The sequence below is a fragment of the Cololabis saira genome, chromosome 12 (genome assembly GCF_033807715.1).
Source record: "Cololabis saira isolate AMF1-May2022 chromosome 12, fColSai1.1, whole genome shotgun sequence".
NCBI lineage: Eukaryota > Metazoa > Chordata > Actinopteri > Beloniformes > Belonidae > Cololabis > Cololabis saira.
The window spans coordinates 28,456,731-28,473,649 of NC_084598.1; the positions used below are offsets into that span (position 1 = coordinate 28,456,731).

Below are 16,919 nucleotides of genomic sequence, written 5' to 3' on the forward strand. Positions count from 1 at the left end.
AACTCGAGGGAAATCCTATCAATAACAGGCAAAATGTAACAACACAGATTTATTTTTAATCGGGAGACCATTTATCAAACAACCTCAATTCATGGAAATAGAATTGTTGAGTGTTAACCAAATTATTATTTTTATGGCACTGCACTTTTTATTTTTGATTTTACCTTTTATTTCTATTTTTATCTTTATTTTTATTTTATTTTTTATCTATTTATCTTTATATGGGTGTTTGGCTTTGGGGGTGTTTGATTTGTAAATGACAGTGCTGTGTGTGAGAGATGGAAATGTCAATTTTCCCGAGGGAACCTACCAAAGGGATTAATAAAGTCATCAGAATCTGAATCTGAATTATGTGTCTCCATGATACTTCTTTCAGAAAGACTGCACTAAGATAGAACTAAGGGGGTCTCTATACTACCTCCTTAGTGGTAGCATAGACAACTATACCACCATGGTTTATGAGTGTCTGCAGGTCTGCAACACTACCGTATATCATGCCACTACTATCACCACTTCTCATTTTGCTGATTTTGTGCCGGGTTGTATTTTCAGTCTATTGTTGTATCTCAAAGGGACAATTTGCTTTAACAAGTGTCGAAAAAATTTAAACCTCTGAGGATGATTTGGGAGAGAACATCTAGATTCTACGCTGTGCCAGAACAACTGAATAATGAGCAGGTTGCTTCTCCAGAAAACAAACTTACTCGACCTATTTGACTATTTTTATGTTTATATATATATTTATGTATTTGTATGTATTTTATATGGAACCTTTTGAGTCTGTAATAAAGTATTCATTCATTCACTATGTAGTGAAATTGTACAGGATACAAATCTACAGGGTTTTCTAAATATAATTGTTTCTTGATGTTCTAGAATCGAAGCCTGTTGTGCACTTCTTCCATTTGAACACTAAAGGATGATTTATGGTTCCGCGTAACACCGACGCAGAGCCTACGGCGTAGAGTACGCGGCGACACTCACCGTAAAAGCGCGTCGCCGCGTAAATTTCGCCGTAGGCTACGCAGTACCCTACGGCGTAGGCTCTGCGTCGATTTAATGCAGAACCATAATTCAGGCTAAGGGCATCGCGCGTTTTAACCTTAAAACTACATATCCCAGGAGTCATTGCGCTGTTGAGGCACTTTAGTTCCGTGTTCAGACAGCTCAGTTGGTCTGACTGCTTCTTTCTTCGAATGGGTTAAAAAAGGATAGATAGATAAATATATATTAATCTTATCCTTTATAATGCCTGATATGAAAGCATGCAAAGTGTGCAATTTCACACGACAAAAGTCATACGGAGTAGTGGTTCCCACTTTGGATGAGCTGAAGAAAAAAGGTGAGTTGACGTTAGCTTTATGTTCAAAACGTGTCCAAAGAGCTGTGTGAGTTTAGACATCCCGAAAAGTTCAATCTGATGTAGTTATGGTGACTACTTTTACTCACTATGTTGTGCCACAAATGCGCCAGAAAAGTGAAAGCAATGGCATAATCTACGTTGATGTTGCTTCCTCTAAAAACTGTATCTAATGTCTGTAGGCTACAGTGCCTCCATGATGATTTAACTTTTGGAGATCATACTTTCTTATCTTTGTGCAACAGCAGTCCCATCTTCATCGTGTTCAAACTTGTAAGGACTAAACACGATTAGTCAGCTCTGCACTTGCTCATTCCTTGAATTGTAGTCACCAGGCGTTGCCCAGACCGGTCTCTTCTCTGGAAATGCCTCTGCCAAACTTGTATTTTACCTATTAGGTTGATTGCACTTAAAATCTTCTTTTTGAAACAATCTATGCCATTTATATTTGGAGCATTGAGCCCTGTTATTAGGGACGTAAAAGTCACTTGCATGTTGAATGATTGTGCTGTTGTCATTTATCAGTTATGGATATTCCCACCCAGCAGGTTCAGTCAGCTACTAATAATATGCACCTTGCATAGTTTTAAAAGGCGAATCCTCAGGCAACATTTGTAGTGCAACCACCAGGTGCTGAAGTATTTGACTGCCTGCAATATCGGGTTATTTGTGAACTATGAAAACATTGATAGTTGTGTTGACTGTTTGTTTGCTAATATGTTTTGAATGTAAAATGATCCTAGTTCTCAGCAGCATGTTCGTTCACTTGTGATCGATTAATCTAATAATTTGTCTGTTTTCTCTGCAGGGTGTGAGTTCCTTGGCATCAGCCAGAGTGATTCGGTCACAGTGGTCCTTGACAATGATGGGACGATAGTGGAGGATGAAGGCTACTTTTTGTGTTTACCCTCAAACACAAAGTTCATGTTGTTACATGACAAAGAGACATGGGCTCCAGTTCGCAGGAGTAAGCAGGCACATTTTTTTTCTTTTAAGTCTGCACTCATTCTTTTAAATTTAACTCTGATTTATTAGCTCCTGTGTTTTGGTACTTATTTTCTCACTGTAGTTGATGGCGGCACAGCTTGGATGGCGAGGGATTCTGTTATTCTGGAAGTTGACGCTGTGGACATGTCCGGTAATGCGGCACCCTGGTTGGATCTGGCTCAGCAGCTGAAGCAGGAACTGGCCAGTATCGTTCTCATGTCTGAGGCAGACCTACAGGTACCACCTTGCCATATATCCCACAAAAACCTGTGGTCGTGCATAACGCAGAATGCACCAATAGGAAAACTAGGATATACAGATACTTGAAAAATACCTTTTATCTCTGCTATTACGATTCAGCAGACATTTTCTTTTCTTTTTTTTATATATATATCTGCTTTAAGTGGCAAATATTTAACATTTTATTGAAATACAAAATCTAACTGGAATTGTTTATGTTGCTAAAGCCAGACATCGATGTTGTTCTCTATAAATAATCAAAGCCAGATAAGTGACTCGGCAGAGACCTTGGCAGAGATCAAACTGTTTTTATTCTAAGTTAAAAGTCACCCTCACATACACTAATTTTAGTGGGGGTGAAGTTGTCACCAACATCAGTATGTTGCTGCTTTAGGAATAAGATCCACAACTTGCTATTTCAGATTTTAGTGGATGCCCCCTGCTCTGAACTCGCCTCTGCTTTGGGTTTCCAAGTGGAAAAGGCTGAGAGCCTCCAGGAGACGTTGCAGAGGGTTTTGGACCGAAGGGAGGAGGAGAGGCAGTCCAAGGAACTGCTGCAGCTCTACCTCCAGGCTGTGGAGAAAGAGGACAGAGAGCAGGAAGAACCAAGCCAGCCCAGCCATACAGGTACGATTGTGTCATTGTTATGTGTGGTTTTCATACTCGACTCTTCGTTTAATTCTTTCCTTACCCTATAAAGAGTTTATACAGTTTGTAGATTTACTCTCTAAAACAAAATGATCATAGAACACTTGTGCTTTTGGCTCATAGCACAATAGCACAAGTGTAAAATCCAACAGAATAATAATTTTTGTGATTGTGGAGCCTTGTAAATATGGGATGACCCAATAACTCAGTTTTCTTTGGACAAAGGGAAAGGACTAACCCCTACTGATGTAAACTTACACTATCCAAAGTGCAGGATATTATGATTCAATAAACAGGAATTTACCCATAGTACATCCATGTTCATATCCTTTAGTTTCAGACTATGTTCACACCACCTGCCTTAACCGAGCTTATCCTTTTGTGTTTATTTTTTCTACCTTTTATTCCTTTTTTCAGGACTGTGTGGTCACATAAGTCTCATTTAAAATTCCAGTTTTCAGATTGGAATTGTCTTATTTTAGCATGTGGTCCCATATCTGAGCAGATTAAATTTCCAGGCCTATATCTGATGTGTGTTAGAATTTATGCAGCTTTTAGTCAATACACATCTCCTGAGAGTTGTGCGACAGGAGACACTCCCACTCTGAACTGTTTGCATTCTGCTTCCGAGTGGTCTCACAAATATGATGTGCTCTGTTATTATTGTGTCGTTGACGCAAATAGTATAGCTGTACACGCAAGTTTCATGCAAAACACTTCTAGTTACGAGTGTGAACCATCAAGTCAAATTTGTATTAAAAAGGAAAAAAAGGCTCACAATGTGAACCAAGCATTAGTCTGCAAAGGATCGCAGAACACATGGCGTTTTATTAAAATTCACACAATATATTATGGGTTGTTTTATTGTTTTTGTTTTCCAGTGCCGTGGGTACAAGATGAGTAACTGATATTTTTGTTGTTAATAACTCATTTGAGATTCCAGGTTAGCTGAATGAAGCTGTGGTCAGTCCAAGAGGTACTAAGGTCTCTCTGATGGTTTTAGATGAAAGAAGATGGTTACAGCAATCAGTTAAATTCTTACTTATTGTAGTTACTACCTGTTTTTGAAGACAAGCTGCCTTCTCCTTGCACTGAGCTGTACTGTATCATATAGGACAGAAATGTCAATATTGGGCAGTTAATTGAATTTTGATTGTGATTTCAATGTTGGCTCCCACTGATCACAAAAACAATTTGACCACACATTCTGTCTTGTGTTCTGAATGACAGACACACACACACACACACACACTTGTAGCATAGACTCCACTTGGTCATAGATAGGTGATTCCTTCCTCCTTTGTGTGCAAACATACAGTTATTTATTTGCAAAATATCAAGGACATGCCAGTGTTTCTGGTCAGAAACATTTGTTTTAGTCTGAAGTATTATTTAGACAGAAATGTATGTTTTTACTATGTATTCTTTTCTTTTTTTTTAATTTAATAAATGCAATATTTTTCAAAAGTCAGGCTTAATGGTTTTTAAATGATCAAAATTGCAATGTTGACCAAAGCAGTCATCATTATGATTTTTTTTTTATTTTTTTTTTGCCCCACATAAAAAGGTCAGTGTTAACTGCAAGAAAATTAATACTGAGTAAAAGTTGTCCCCGAGTTAACACATTTTAATTAAATGCATATGTTGGCATATTTGTTGTAGCTTTTCCTCTACTATTTCAGCGTCTTTTGAAGTATCTGTCAGCAGTCTGCCCTTTTGGAAGGCGCGTATTTGACTGCTCACAGTGGATGAACTGCAGTAGTACCTTTTCGTCACTAGATGGAATCATTGCTGCTGCTCAATAATCCTCACTCTCACAGTGATTTACTATAATCAATCCTTGGATATAGCAAATGGACCTGAGAGAAATATTTTTTCAATATGTCAGGTACTGGAGACGTGGATACGACGGATGGGATGGAGGTGGACTCTGCATCCGGATTCATGTCCAGAACACTGATGGTCTTGAAAGGCAAAACGAGCCCTGAGACGAGGCTTTCCGCCGAGGATCTACAGGTAGTTTCATCTCAACACTCAAAATATCTGAAGAATACAGCTACTGTTAATTTGACTTTTAGTCTGTTTTACATCCAGCAGAACAGTTCTTGCAGCAGATTTAGACAGACCTGAACAACCAAGGCACATTTCCTATTTCCTGCAAACTATCCTAATATTTAATAAATTTTTTTTAGGTAATTTTTCAGACACTGTTTGCCCCTAATGTTAACATGTATCTTAGGTAATCAGATCACAAGTGGAAATCTGCATCAATGTCCCTTCACACTTCTGGCAGTAGAATGGGTCAACAGATGCATCTCAAGTGTGCACTTGTGATCAGATGTGCAAATTAATCCTGGAGTTTTTTTTATTTGTAAACACCACATCTTGGAGCTTTGCATGGCACCAGTTGTTCTTCAAACGTGCATCCCGCTGCTCCCGTATGGCTCTTTTTACGTGAACTGTGAAATTTCCAAGATCAGACCCACCTGCACTCAATGATAAATGGGACGCAGATGCAGTGTGTAATTTCTTCACTAGCAACTTTAGGAGGTCATGCTTGATGAGGCCTTGGACACGTTTGTGTAATGAAGGAATGCGGTTGGTCCTCAGCATGTGCTCAGAGAATATTTAACGCTTTAACATTTGTACTTGCATCACTCCATTTGTAATTGATGCATTTAAAGCACAGATATGAATAAGTTTACTGAGTCTAATGTGTAAAAATGGCATAAAGCTGCAACTCTGAAGACATTTGAAACTTATCTCTACTTTATTAATGATACAATTCTGATATATTATCCAAAGGACATCAATCTTATGTAAAATCCAAGTAAAAAGACTTATTCCATTCTTATTTGCATTTCTTAGTAGAGATAGATGAATTACCTCTTATATTTAATGTGAAACAATAAAAGCAGCCTCAAATGAACTTCCTTTAATAGAGTCCTAACAAACTGTATTTAGTGTATTTATATCTAAAATGTTAAGTCAATATATGGTTTAACTTGTTCATATGTGAAATGCTCTCCGCGTGTCTGTAGATGATCGTGACCAGAGGGGCTGAAGCCATGCAGCAGGTGCTGGGCTGGGACACTGCGAGGACATCTGCACTGCTGCAGGCCTGCGAGTCCGAACTGTCCACACGTCTCCAGCAGATTCAGGCCATGCAATCCATCAGCAGCGCACAGCTGGACAGCAGCAGGCAGCCCAACGCAGCCAACACAGACGACTGCGTAGAAACAGCAGCCAGAGGCAGCACCTAGACTTCACCTGAACTGAGACTAATTTAAAAGAAAAAGGGAGAAAAAAAATACACTTCCTGCCTCAGGGTCATTATAACTCCCCCGTTTCTGTCAATGGCTACACTCCTGGAATACATACATGTTAAGCATGTTGACACGTGTATAATTTTGTAAAAATGTGTTAATTGCAAAGCGGTTTATCTGCACAAGTTCTGTTTGTCAAAGAGATGATGACTTTAACCACTAACATGTGATGTCTACTGACATTTGAGTGCCGTGCAAACAACTCAGTGTGAACTCTGTAGGCCATTTAGCTTATCTTTAAAACTAGAGCTAGCTTGGCTTTGTCCAAGGGCAAGAAAACAGCTACACAGAACCTGTCCAGCTCACAAATAAACACTTTAAATTTCTCTTTTTTATTATCCACTACCAAAGACTGTCTAAAAAGTAGTCCATCAATGCTGTTCTTCTTTCTAAGTTAGGCAAACTGCCTTTAGTTTCATATTTAGTAGTCTGTTATGAAAGAAACGTAGATGTTCTGAGCTGGAGAGCAGATCAATATTTTCCAAATATCTTAAATAAATGTTTTTTTATTAATAATTAAAAGTGTTTCTTTTAACCAGCTTTTCAGTATTTATTTTTATTTTGTACATTTTCATGACTTTTAAAGTGTAGGAGTATGTAGAAATTAGAGGTCAAGTTGGATATGGGAACAACCTCTATATGGCATCCAGAGGTTTTATGGCAACAAATGTCATCTATAGATTGAATTACGTTAAGGGGAAAAAAAACAACAAAAATCTTGTATTCTGCATTTGCCTGTCCTGTCACTTCTTTTTTTTTTTTTTTTAAATGCTGTTTTTTTAAAATGCTGTTTTGAGAAAGCCACATCAAGATCTACTGAATGGTCTTGTATAATGTAAGAAGTGCATTTATGGTAGTAATATGGTCGTTTTCTCACGTATAAGGAGACTCCATTACACATAGATTCAAATAGGTTATAAAAAACATTTACCAAACTGATTGGATTCTATTTGAAACATAATAGTTGTAATGATATCATTTTCCCCGCCCTTCACAGATTCATGAAACTGTTACACTTTGTGACTTCAAACACTGCCAGCAAAGGTGAAAGATTTGATTTATTCAGTTCAGTTGATTTTATTTGCTTATTGCCATTTCATGACACAACTCATCTCAAGGATCTTTACCAGGAAAACAATCACAGTGTAGTTGTAATATTGAACTAAATTATAAGTTATACAGGGAAATAAGAAGCTTATCTGAGTAACCCAATAGATTGGATCAAGTTTTTACTTCAATGTTTGATTAAAAGGCTGGAGCAACAAGTTTACAGTGGAGAAGAAAAACTCAATGATTAAATGAAAAGTTTGAGTAGATGTAACAAAAATACTTTGAAGTACCAAAAAGTCATGAAAAGTTCTTCACTGACAAGCATTTATGTCTTCAATCACAGCGAATCCAGAAGAGCTTTGGAAGGGTTTTACGTCTGGAAACCAGGTTGATCATGCTCCTCTTAACTTGACTTAAAATACTGTGTATATATTTTCTTAAATCATTGATGTTTTGTGAATTCCACTTCAGTGCCAAAATAAACATGTGCGACAAATAAATTACACACATGTACAAACAGTTCACCTGTATGATTTGTCTGTAAGGATATATTACTGTATGTGTACATGCCCCAGTGGAAGTTGGGTATCAGCCTGTGTGATGTAAGACGGTGTGGACGATGTGTGCAGGTCCATGTGTGCAGGAGCATGTGACACATACATGTGATGGCTTATACAATGCTTTTCATTTCCTCTCCCCCTCTCTCTTGAACAATGAACACGAATGATGGTTTTGAATTTGCAAAAAGATCATCTTTTGGTGTTGCACTGAGACTGACGTTTCACTGCCTGCTTTTGTTTTTGGAATCGATAGGAAAAAGTGCAGAATTCAGAAAAATATCACTTAGTTTTGTGTTGATGCAAAACTGCTGAGCTTTAGCATGTTACCAAGGCCTAATAGGTGAAATAATCTCTTTTTAAATACATTACAGAGTAACAGTATATGACTGCAATGACTGACTAAAATGCACTTCCTAATGTGTTGAATCAAGCATTTTTTTTTTCTTCAGTAAATTGGTGTTTGGTCTCCTGACTATGCTAAATCCTCACGTTTGTTTCTACACCAACTTACTGTCTTCATACTATTGTCACAGAGTAATGGGTATATGAGCTCTAAGCTTATTGGCAACATGCTGCCACAAGGTAATGTCCAATAGCTGGTTAATGGGTTTCATAGTGTGCGTAATTCCTGTGGAATCAGCTCCAGCTCGACTGATCTGTTTGTAGTAAGAGTGATACAGCGCAGCAGCACTCAACTGTACTATCATGTTTCACACCGTCTACATGGAGGAGATGATGACTCAACAGTGTTCAGGTAAGAAGTGGAGGCCTGCTCCGTAAGCACCCAGGTGCCCTGAGGACTGTCTGGACATTTCATGCTGGTAATAAACCGTATCCCATGTGGTAAGTTCACTTCCACCCAAAACCTTATGATGCTCTTTGGCTGTAAATGCCGAGGTGACACATGAGTCAGTACAAACGCTGTCTTGCTGTTGCTCTGGGTCTCAAACTTGAAGGTTTATGGCAGCGAAAGGGTAAAATATGACATACTACGGTTTAAAAAGTCACAGGTTCACGGACAAGTCAAGACAAAAACAAGTCATTTTTCTTTCACAGTGACATACTCAGGTGTGATTTTTCTTTTTTCTTTTTGCAACTCGTGCGGAGCACACAGATAAAATATTTGTGAGTGAACGCTAAGTGTAAAATGAGAGGTAATTTCAGGAGACTCATGACCCCCTGTAATGACTGTTTTGATAGAGGCAACAAGCTGGGATTACCGAGAGCGAGCTGCATAATGCAGAGAGGTTAAACGATATGTATTTATTACCTTGTAGACCAGAGTGACTGATTGACTCAATGCACAATTCATCTTCTACTTAATATGGCTGCATTGTATATCTAATAGTACTTTCACATGGGAGCAATAATGAAGCACAATACTAATACAATAGCTGTGCTATGAACTCCTGACATCTCAAGAAGAAACCAGGACAGAGGAATCCATTGGGCTCAAGTCTTGGTACTGTTGTACCTGATCTTCCATCCTTTATTTTTCCCACTAGAATCAGATCTGAATATGACACGCACTTGATAACTTCCTGTGTCGATGCGACTTGGCAACTTTGAGCCACAAAAGGGTCCATACTCTTGTCCAGCGGTTGAAATCTTCCAAAAACAGAGAGAGAGGGAAAAAAAAACAGATGTTGATTTATTACCTGCCTCACTCATTAATGTCTAGCCAAACCTAAATATGCAAGAGACCACCGGACCGTATAGTATATCACCCAAAGAGGACAAGTCGCTGAAGGATTACCTCCTGAGGCATGAGGAGGAATACATTCCTTATTCATCATCTTATGTGATTTATACTCTCTCAGAAGTCACAGGACTGACCTTCAGGAAATCGTACGGACAGGGGACATCCGGGTGTCCTTCGATGTCAAATGGTTCCAGAAAGTCCAGGGTAATCCTGGAGCCCTGCAGGAGCTGGATGGTGTGGTCACACCGACTCATGGGCGGATAGGGGCTCGGGTAGCCTGGACTGGTCAGGACTCCAGACGATGACTTCAGCACCTGGCTTTGGCACGTTACTGTAGAGAAGACACTTGATAAAATATGACCTGAACTGTGACCACTGAGGTGCACAGTTTCATCATTTGTTGCCCCATGCAGCTGTTGGGTTGAGAGTGAGTGAGCTACAATACCTTTAAATCAGAGAAAAGAATTGTCCCTTGCGAAACTGAAGTATTTCCTGACATCGTAAATGATGGCATTCATTTAGGTTTGCGTTATTGCCCCAGCAAGTGCGCAGATGTTGTTATGGACAAAAACAAATGAGCATCGCAAAGAGGCAGAGTGGGTGTAATTCATATGATTAGTACAATCTGTGGGCAGATAATCATTTTTTGTCTATTCATTGCATCATTTATTTTGCCACACTTTTTCCTCCGGTAAAGTATAATAATTTGAGGCATGTCATCTGGTAATAGTGATTAATTACCTGGTGTCAATGCATGATTAGTGTAGCAAAGAGTTATCAATTTTCAATGCCATTTTGAAGTTGCTTTTCCTCTGGGAATCAACAGAGATTAACCTCGCCATATACCAACTTCAAGCATCAGTATTCATTTTTAGTTAGGCCAGGTATGGCAGAATTAAATCCAAAATGAAGCATCAGCAGCAGCATGCCCTGTGCGCAATGTGATAAAATTATATTGTGAACAGTTGCTCTTTATTGCTGTGAAATAATTAGAGCATGATGAAGAACAACTCATTCTTCAAAGACAATAATTGGTTGTATTTCCATCTACTGTTCTCAGTCTCGAGTCTGAAATGATCAGCAGTGTAATTTAATGCACCCACTTCTCCTGGAGCTTATCCCAGCCTGTCTTTTGGCAAAAGGTGGGGTATACTCCTGGTTGGTGTATTTTTCTTGCCAAATGTCTAAAAAAAAAGTCAGTTGCTCTGTTTTATTGCCATCATTGTCTGGCTGTGGAGGTAAGTGAGACTGATCCTATTTCAATCAATGCACGGTCAAATCCTGTATACAAATCTCTCAACACTACGTCTAATCATACAGCTTTAGACTCCCGCTTTTATGGCTCTCACCTGTGCAGGATCTTTTGTTGTCATGGAGAAGGTATCCTTGCCTGCATGTGCAGTAATAGCCCCCAATGTAATTGTGACAAAAATGATCGCAAACACTTTCCCCATCAACCTTGAGAAGACAATCGTTGATGTCTGCAGCACAGAAAAATAGAGTGAAATGAAACAAAATAAATATGCATTTTTTCAGCCGGTGAACATATTTTAAATAATACAAGATGGAATGGTCCTCATACGAATGGTTTGTAAATCTTGAGTGTGTCAAGAATCTTGCTGATACATCGGTGATTATTTGCTTATTTGTGTCCTCCTGAACAGCTTGTCGCCATGGCTTCTGCGAGTTAAGCAGACTTTAAGCAAAAAAGATGTATTAACTCTCGCCCATAAGAAATGTGCCAGCTGAAGCTAAACAATTACCTCCAACAGTGCTGCAGCAGCCTTCAGTCTAATCATAATCACCAATTAAAAAAATAAGACTTTGTGGTCAGAAATGGATATATAAATTGTTAAAAAAAATAGAAGTAGGAGGAAGAGTTTTAATACTAGTCTCATCTACACTAAAAACCCAAAAGGAGATAAGGAGATAAAAAAATTGGGCTTTATTAAAAAAAAAATCATCTGCGAGACAAGTATCACAGTAATACTGTGTGAGGTTGGAAAGTCTTGCAAAAATGTGGTTTATCCATCCAGCCACATGTGTATGTGGGCCCCATATACTGTAAACTAAAAGCTGTCTCCAAATTAGTAGATTTTTAAAGGGGACCTATTACGAAAAACACGTTTTCTCTTGCTTTAACATATATAAAGTGGTCTCCCCTCAGCCTGACAACTCAGAGAAGGAGGAAAGCAACCAAATTCTGCAATGTCTGTACAGCCGGCCGGATGAGCCATCCAGTCTGATGTGGCTTCTACGAGCCGTTCAGATTCTGGTTCCGATTTACATAGGTTGGCCTCCGATGCGTGAAACCACGCCCACAACTAACTCCGCCGGCTGTAGCGGTGGATCGCGTCATTCGCGTCATTCGCGTCATTGCGTCATTGCGTCATTGCGTCATTGCGTCATCGCGTCAGGCAGCCAATCAGCACAGTGCCTCATTATCATAGCCGCGAGAATGGGAAGATAAAGACAGAGGTTGAATTTCTAATTTATTTAGCAAAAACAATCAAAAGCTTGTTTTTAAGACATTCAAGGCCTGTTTAAAATAGGTATTAGATGCCATAATAGGTCCCCTTTAAGTGTGATTTTCTAATGTGGGACATATATTAGACCCTTATCCTATCCCGTCACGAATTTTGAGTAGTATCGTAAAGAATGGTATTGTGAATACAAGTGGCTAAAATGAATGTCATCGGCAGTGAAACTGGACTCTCCCTTAGACGGAGGCTGAGAAGTTCAGTCATCAATTCAATTCAATTCAATTTTATTTATATAGCGTCTAATACAACAGAGTTGTCTCTAGACGCTTTCCAGAGACCCAGAACCAGAACATGACCCCCGAGCAGTTATTACATAAACAATGGCAGGTAAAAACTCCCCTAGTGGGAGAAAAACCTTAAGCCAAACAGTTGCAAGAAAAACTCCCCTTTAGGAGGGAAGAAACCTTGAGCAGGACCTGGATCATAAGGGGGGACTTGGAGTAGAGTCGCTGCTTCTCCACGTTGAATGGAGCCAGTAGTGGTTTTGGCGTCTGGTTAAGGTGCCTCCTGGATCTCTTCCACAAAGAGATGGTTCACGCATGTCCAGCCACGAGAAGGCTTCAAATCAGGACACTCGGGAGCAATCACATTTCTCAGCTGGCCTGAGAATGCCTTGGCGTCCTCCTGGAAGAGATGCATGGATGGATGGATGGATGGATGGATGGATGGATGGATGGATGGATGGATGGATGGATGGATGGATGGATGGATGGATGGATGGATGGATGGATGGATGGATGGATGGATGGATGGATGGATGGATGGATGGATGGATGTGTTACTGAAAAGCTAGAGGATGTACCCTATCTCGCCCACTAAACGTGCATCCCTCATGTAGGCCCACATAAGCTTCCACTTTAGTATTCATAACACTGAAACCATAAAGGACCACTGCCAGGACCACTCTGTACCCATGTAGCCCACTTTTAAACCAGGTGTGGCCCACATGAGCAAACTGGCTCAGTATTAACTTATTGGCCACTAAATTCCTGCTGACATTTATCACCGTTATACTGTAGAGGTATATTCTTTTATTATTTTATTTCTATAACTGAAGTAAAGATCAGGTGTATTCGATGAAGGGACATCTAATGACAAAATTACAGATTGCAACCAACTGATATGCTTCTTTTTCATGTGTTGATGAAGAACTACTTCCATCCAACTGTCTAGCAAGTTTTCTTCCCATTCCTCTTGATCAAGGTTGAAGAACTAGGCTGAGTGGTTTTGTCAGGCCACAGGGCTGGGGGGTATGTTTTGTCTGGCTGTAGTAAACAGACTCCAGGTCACAACCACCCATATCACCTCATGAGAACAGGCTTCAGGAACTGGGCTGGGCACATTGTGAAAAGTATTTCATGTGAGCTGGTTTTCTCTCTGGAGGCAGATACAGCTGATCGCTCAAGTGGTCCGAAATATGAGTAAAATGTCTGCTCTGTCAGAGGCGAGTCTTTAAATGCTGTCTCACATGCATAACCCTTTTCTTTTTCCTGGTAAATTGTGCAAAGTGTGTTAAAGGAGCTGTATGTAAGAGCAATAATAAAACGAATCATAAAATGACCCCGATATGTCAACAGACATTTAAAAATCATGTTCATTTCAAATACTTATGTCACTGACAACAGCACTCAATTCAGGATATTCCAGTTTAAAAAGAGGAGTTGCAGCTCTCAACTGATGTTTATGTTGTCATTTTTTGTTTTGGCCTGAAGCTCCACCCTCCACCTATCTCCCAATCACGAAGTCAGTAATGTTTCGGCATCCGGGTTGCCAGCTCGGCTCTAATTATCGCAGCCATGGCAGCCTATGTTCCTGCTGCATTCTGCAGCAAACCTGGAAACCCTTGGTCGGGGGAGAAGGGGGAGGGTACACGCCGCTCAACAATATTTTGAAAGTGACTGCAGTACCAGTTTTGGCCATTTCTTACAGATGGCTCCTTTAACATTGGAAGTTTAATCATTTAAAATATTACTTGAACTTTGAGAATATAATCCAATATCATATCATTTTTGTGGAAACTCTACCACCTTCTGTGCAACGTAATTACGGCTGCCAAAAATATATCTGCCTTCTGGAAATGAATGTCGTTATTTTGCATCACCTTCTGAGGTGTAAAATGCTTGGAAGCCGGTGAATCGGCCTTCGTTAGAGTAGTCACTCCTAAAGACCAGTGACATGTGGTTCCCGGCTGACAGGATGATGGTGTTCCCGGGGGCGCTTTCATAGTTCTTCTCTTCCTCGCCACAGAACCGCAACGTTTCGTTCCCCTCTGCCAAAACCTGGTTTGAGAAGGTCAGAGGCCTTTCAGGGAGCAAGCTCTTCCAGTGCACATAGCTGGAGATATTGTGCAGCATGTACCTGGATATAGTCGTATTCACACTGGTTGGAGGGCTCCAAGCTGAAGTGGGTGAAGTAGAGTTTGATCCGGTGGCCGTCTGGAACAGTGATGTTCCACACTATGTGCTGGTTGTCAGGATATGGCTGGGGGAAGTCGGGGGAGGTGAAGTTGCCATACAACCCTGTCATTTCCACACTCAGTGAGACACGGACGAGCGTAAGTAGAACAAGCAGAAAAGAAACACTGGGAGGTATTAGGAGGCTTGGAAGCAGCTTTGAGGGTTATTGTACACAATATAATAAACAACTGACACTCACCTGGTCATTCTGGCTTCAGAATCCCCAGACATTGCCTGATTTAGAAAGTTCACCCTCACTGACAGGAGGGTAAACGAACTTAGCTGTCCTCGCGGGCTGACATTTAGGTAAACAGAGCGAGACAAGCACATGATCAGTATGTCATCATCCCCCACCTTCTTCAGTCACAGAAATCTATTAAAGTGATGTATGTCAGATCTGTTTACATTCATTCCTCTGCTCTTAAGCTAGTTTTCCTATTGTATTTGTTCCATCAGCTCAATTTCTATAATTAAAAACTATACTTGGAATGATAGAGAAAGGATTATTCCTTTTTCAATTGTGGCATCTAAGGATTTAAGGCTAAATGTCATGTTTTTGTTACAATCTTTTGTGAAATAAAGCATTTTTATCTTTCAAATTGAGATTATTTAAACAATAAATGTAAATATATTAATAATATTGGACTCATCCATCACCTTTGTCATACTTGAGTGCTCCATGAATCTTGTTTAGACAGTGATATTGATGAGAGCAGACTCATGCCGCAAACTAATTATGTCGGATCCTGGTCTTGTGAAGGTTGAGCTGTGAGGGTGTTAAATAAAAGCCGGCAAAAAATAAAGACACTATAACCCAATAATTTCCCAGTCCTGCCTTTTTGTTTGCACCTTATTAGTGTATCAGGAATAAAAACATCAACAACAGTTTCCCATTAAATTAAATCAGATTGTATCCTGTTTTCCTTTCTTTCCCTCTTATAGGTCTGCATCTGCACTTTGACAAATGCTTTAGATTTGGACTTCATTGTAAAAGCTAATAATACAGAGAATTGCAGAGTGTTTTGCACAGCCCATTTTAATAAAATACGGATATTCATGTTAGTCAAAAGCAACCAGGGCCTTTCAACCAGCAGCAGTTGTATGATAAGTAGCTTCTAATAATCAAACCTGCATTTTTCCCAACACTACAGCACTAATGGCTAGTATTTGACGTGAATTACAATAATTATCTGCATGAACATCCTTTTCAAAGGACCTTTTTGATAGTACTCTTCCTCGGCCATAACCTTTTATTTCCCCTGATTGTGAGCTTGTGGGTTGTTGAAACAGTGGAGTCTATACTGATGACAGATGTTCTCTGCTTGGATGTCATCCAGCTCTTTCAGGCTTTTTATGATTCAGTATGATGCATTAAAAGAGATGAGGCCCTCTGATTAAAAACAGTTTTTCAAAAGATTTAACTTCATCACTGGAAAATAATTATTGTGGTATTTATGCTCTTTGCTTCATCATGCTCCAAAGTCTCATTTCTGTTGCCACTGGGACTCAAATTAATTTCATGTTTCTTGGCCTTAATATGTAGAGGGCTCAGAGGAATTTGAGGTGAAAAGAGACTCAAAAAGATCAAGTATTTCCACTTATGCTTTCATACAAGGAGCCACATCACATATTTCTGGCTTTGAGGACATTTTTGCTTTTCATCTTTACACTCTGGCAATGAATAAGCTTCTTGATACTTTCTCATGAGAAAATTAGGGATGTGTGTTAAGAGGAAATGGCACCTATTTTCTTTGGTTTTTTGGACTTTGCTTCAAACTTAGGTCTCCAATGATATTACCATGATCATTGCCCGTCCTGACGTACGCATGAAATGACAGTGGAGAGGAAAATAAACAAATTTACAGGAGGGGGGAAAAATACCTCCAGCAAAACAAGACTCAGTAAGTATTGCCACTTGCCACAGCTGATCAAGGGTCTTAGATGACAGGAAACACAGAGGGATTCAAGATTAGAGATCTGCCTCTGAGACACTGAAGACAAAAATATTGATTGCAAAAAATAATGACGTATGCAATTTTTATTTTTT

General features: G+C 39.6%; 2 protein-coding genes across 2 annotated transcripts; one reads left to right on the top strand and one right to left on the bottom strand.

Annotated features, from left to right (window-relative positions):
- The first annotated feature begins 1,146 nt into the window (after window positions 1-1,146).
- dffa (DNA fragmentation factor, alpha polypeptide) lies at window positions 1,147-8,130 on the top strand. The gene is made up of 6 exons (XM_061736369.1): window positions 1,147-1,342; window positions 2,169-2,327; window positions 2,430-2,584; window positions 3,010-3,214; window positions 5,124-5,251; window positions 6,277-8,130. Exons 1-6 carry the CDS (start codon window positions 1,249-1,251, stop codon window positions 6,496-6,498), a joined length of 963 nt encoding a protein of 320 aa, XP_061592353.1. The 5' UTR covers window positions 1,147-1,248; the 3' UTR covers window positions 6,499-8,130.
- masp2 (MBL associated serine protease 2) lies at window positions 7,578-15,139 on the bottom strand. The gene is made up of 6 exons (XM_061736371.1): window positions 15,072-15,139; window positions 14,775-14,997; window positions 14,518-14,695; window positions 11,223-11,354; window positions 10,008-10,204; window positions 7,578-9,779 (listed from the first exon to the last, which is right to left on the bottom strand). The coding sequence occupies exons 1-6, from the start codon at window positions 15,101-15,103 to the stop codon at window positions 9,624-9,626; spliced, it is 918 nt and encodes a 305-aa protein (XP_061592355.1). The 5' UTR covers window positions 15,104-15,139; the 3' UTR covers window positions 7,578-9,623.
- Between the last annotated feature and the right edge of the window lie 1,780 nt (window positions 15,140-16,919).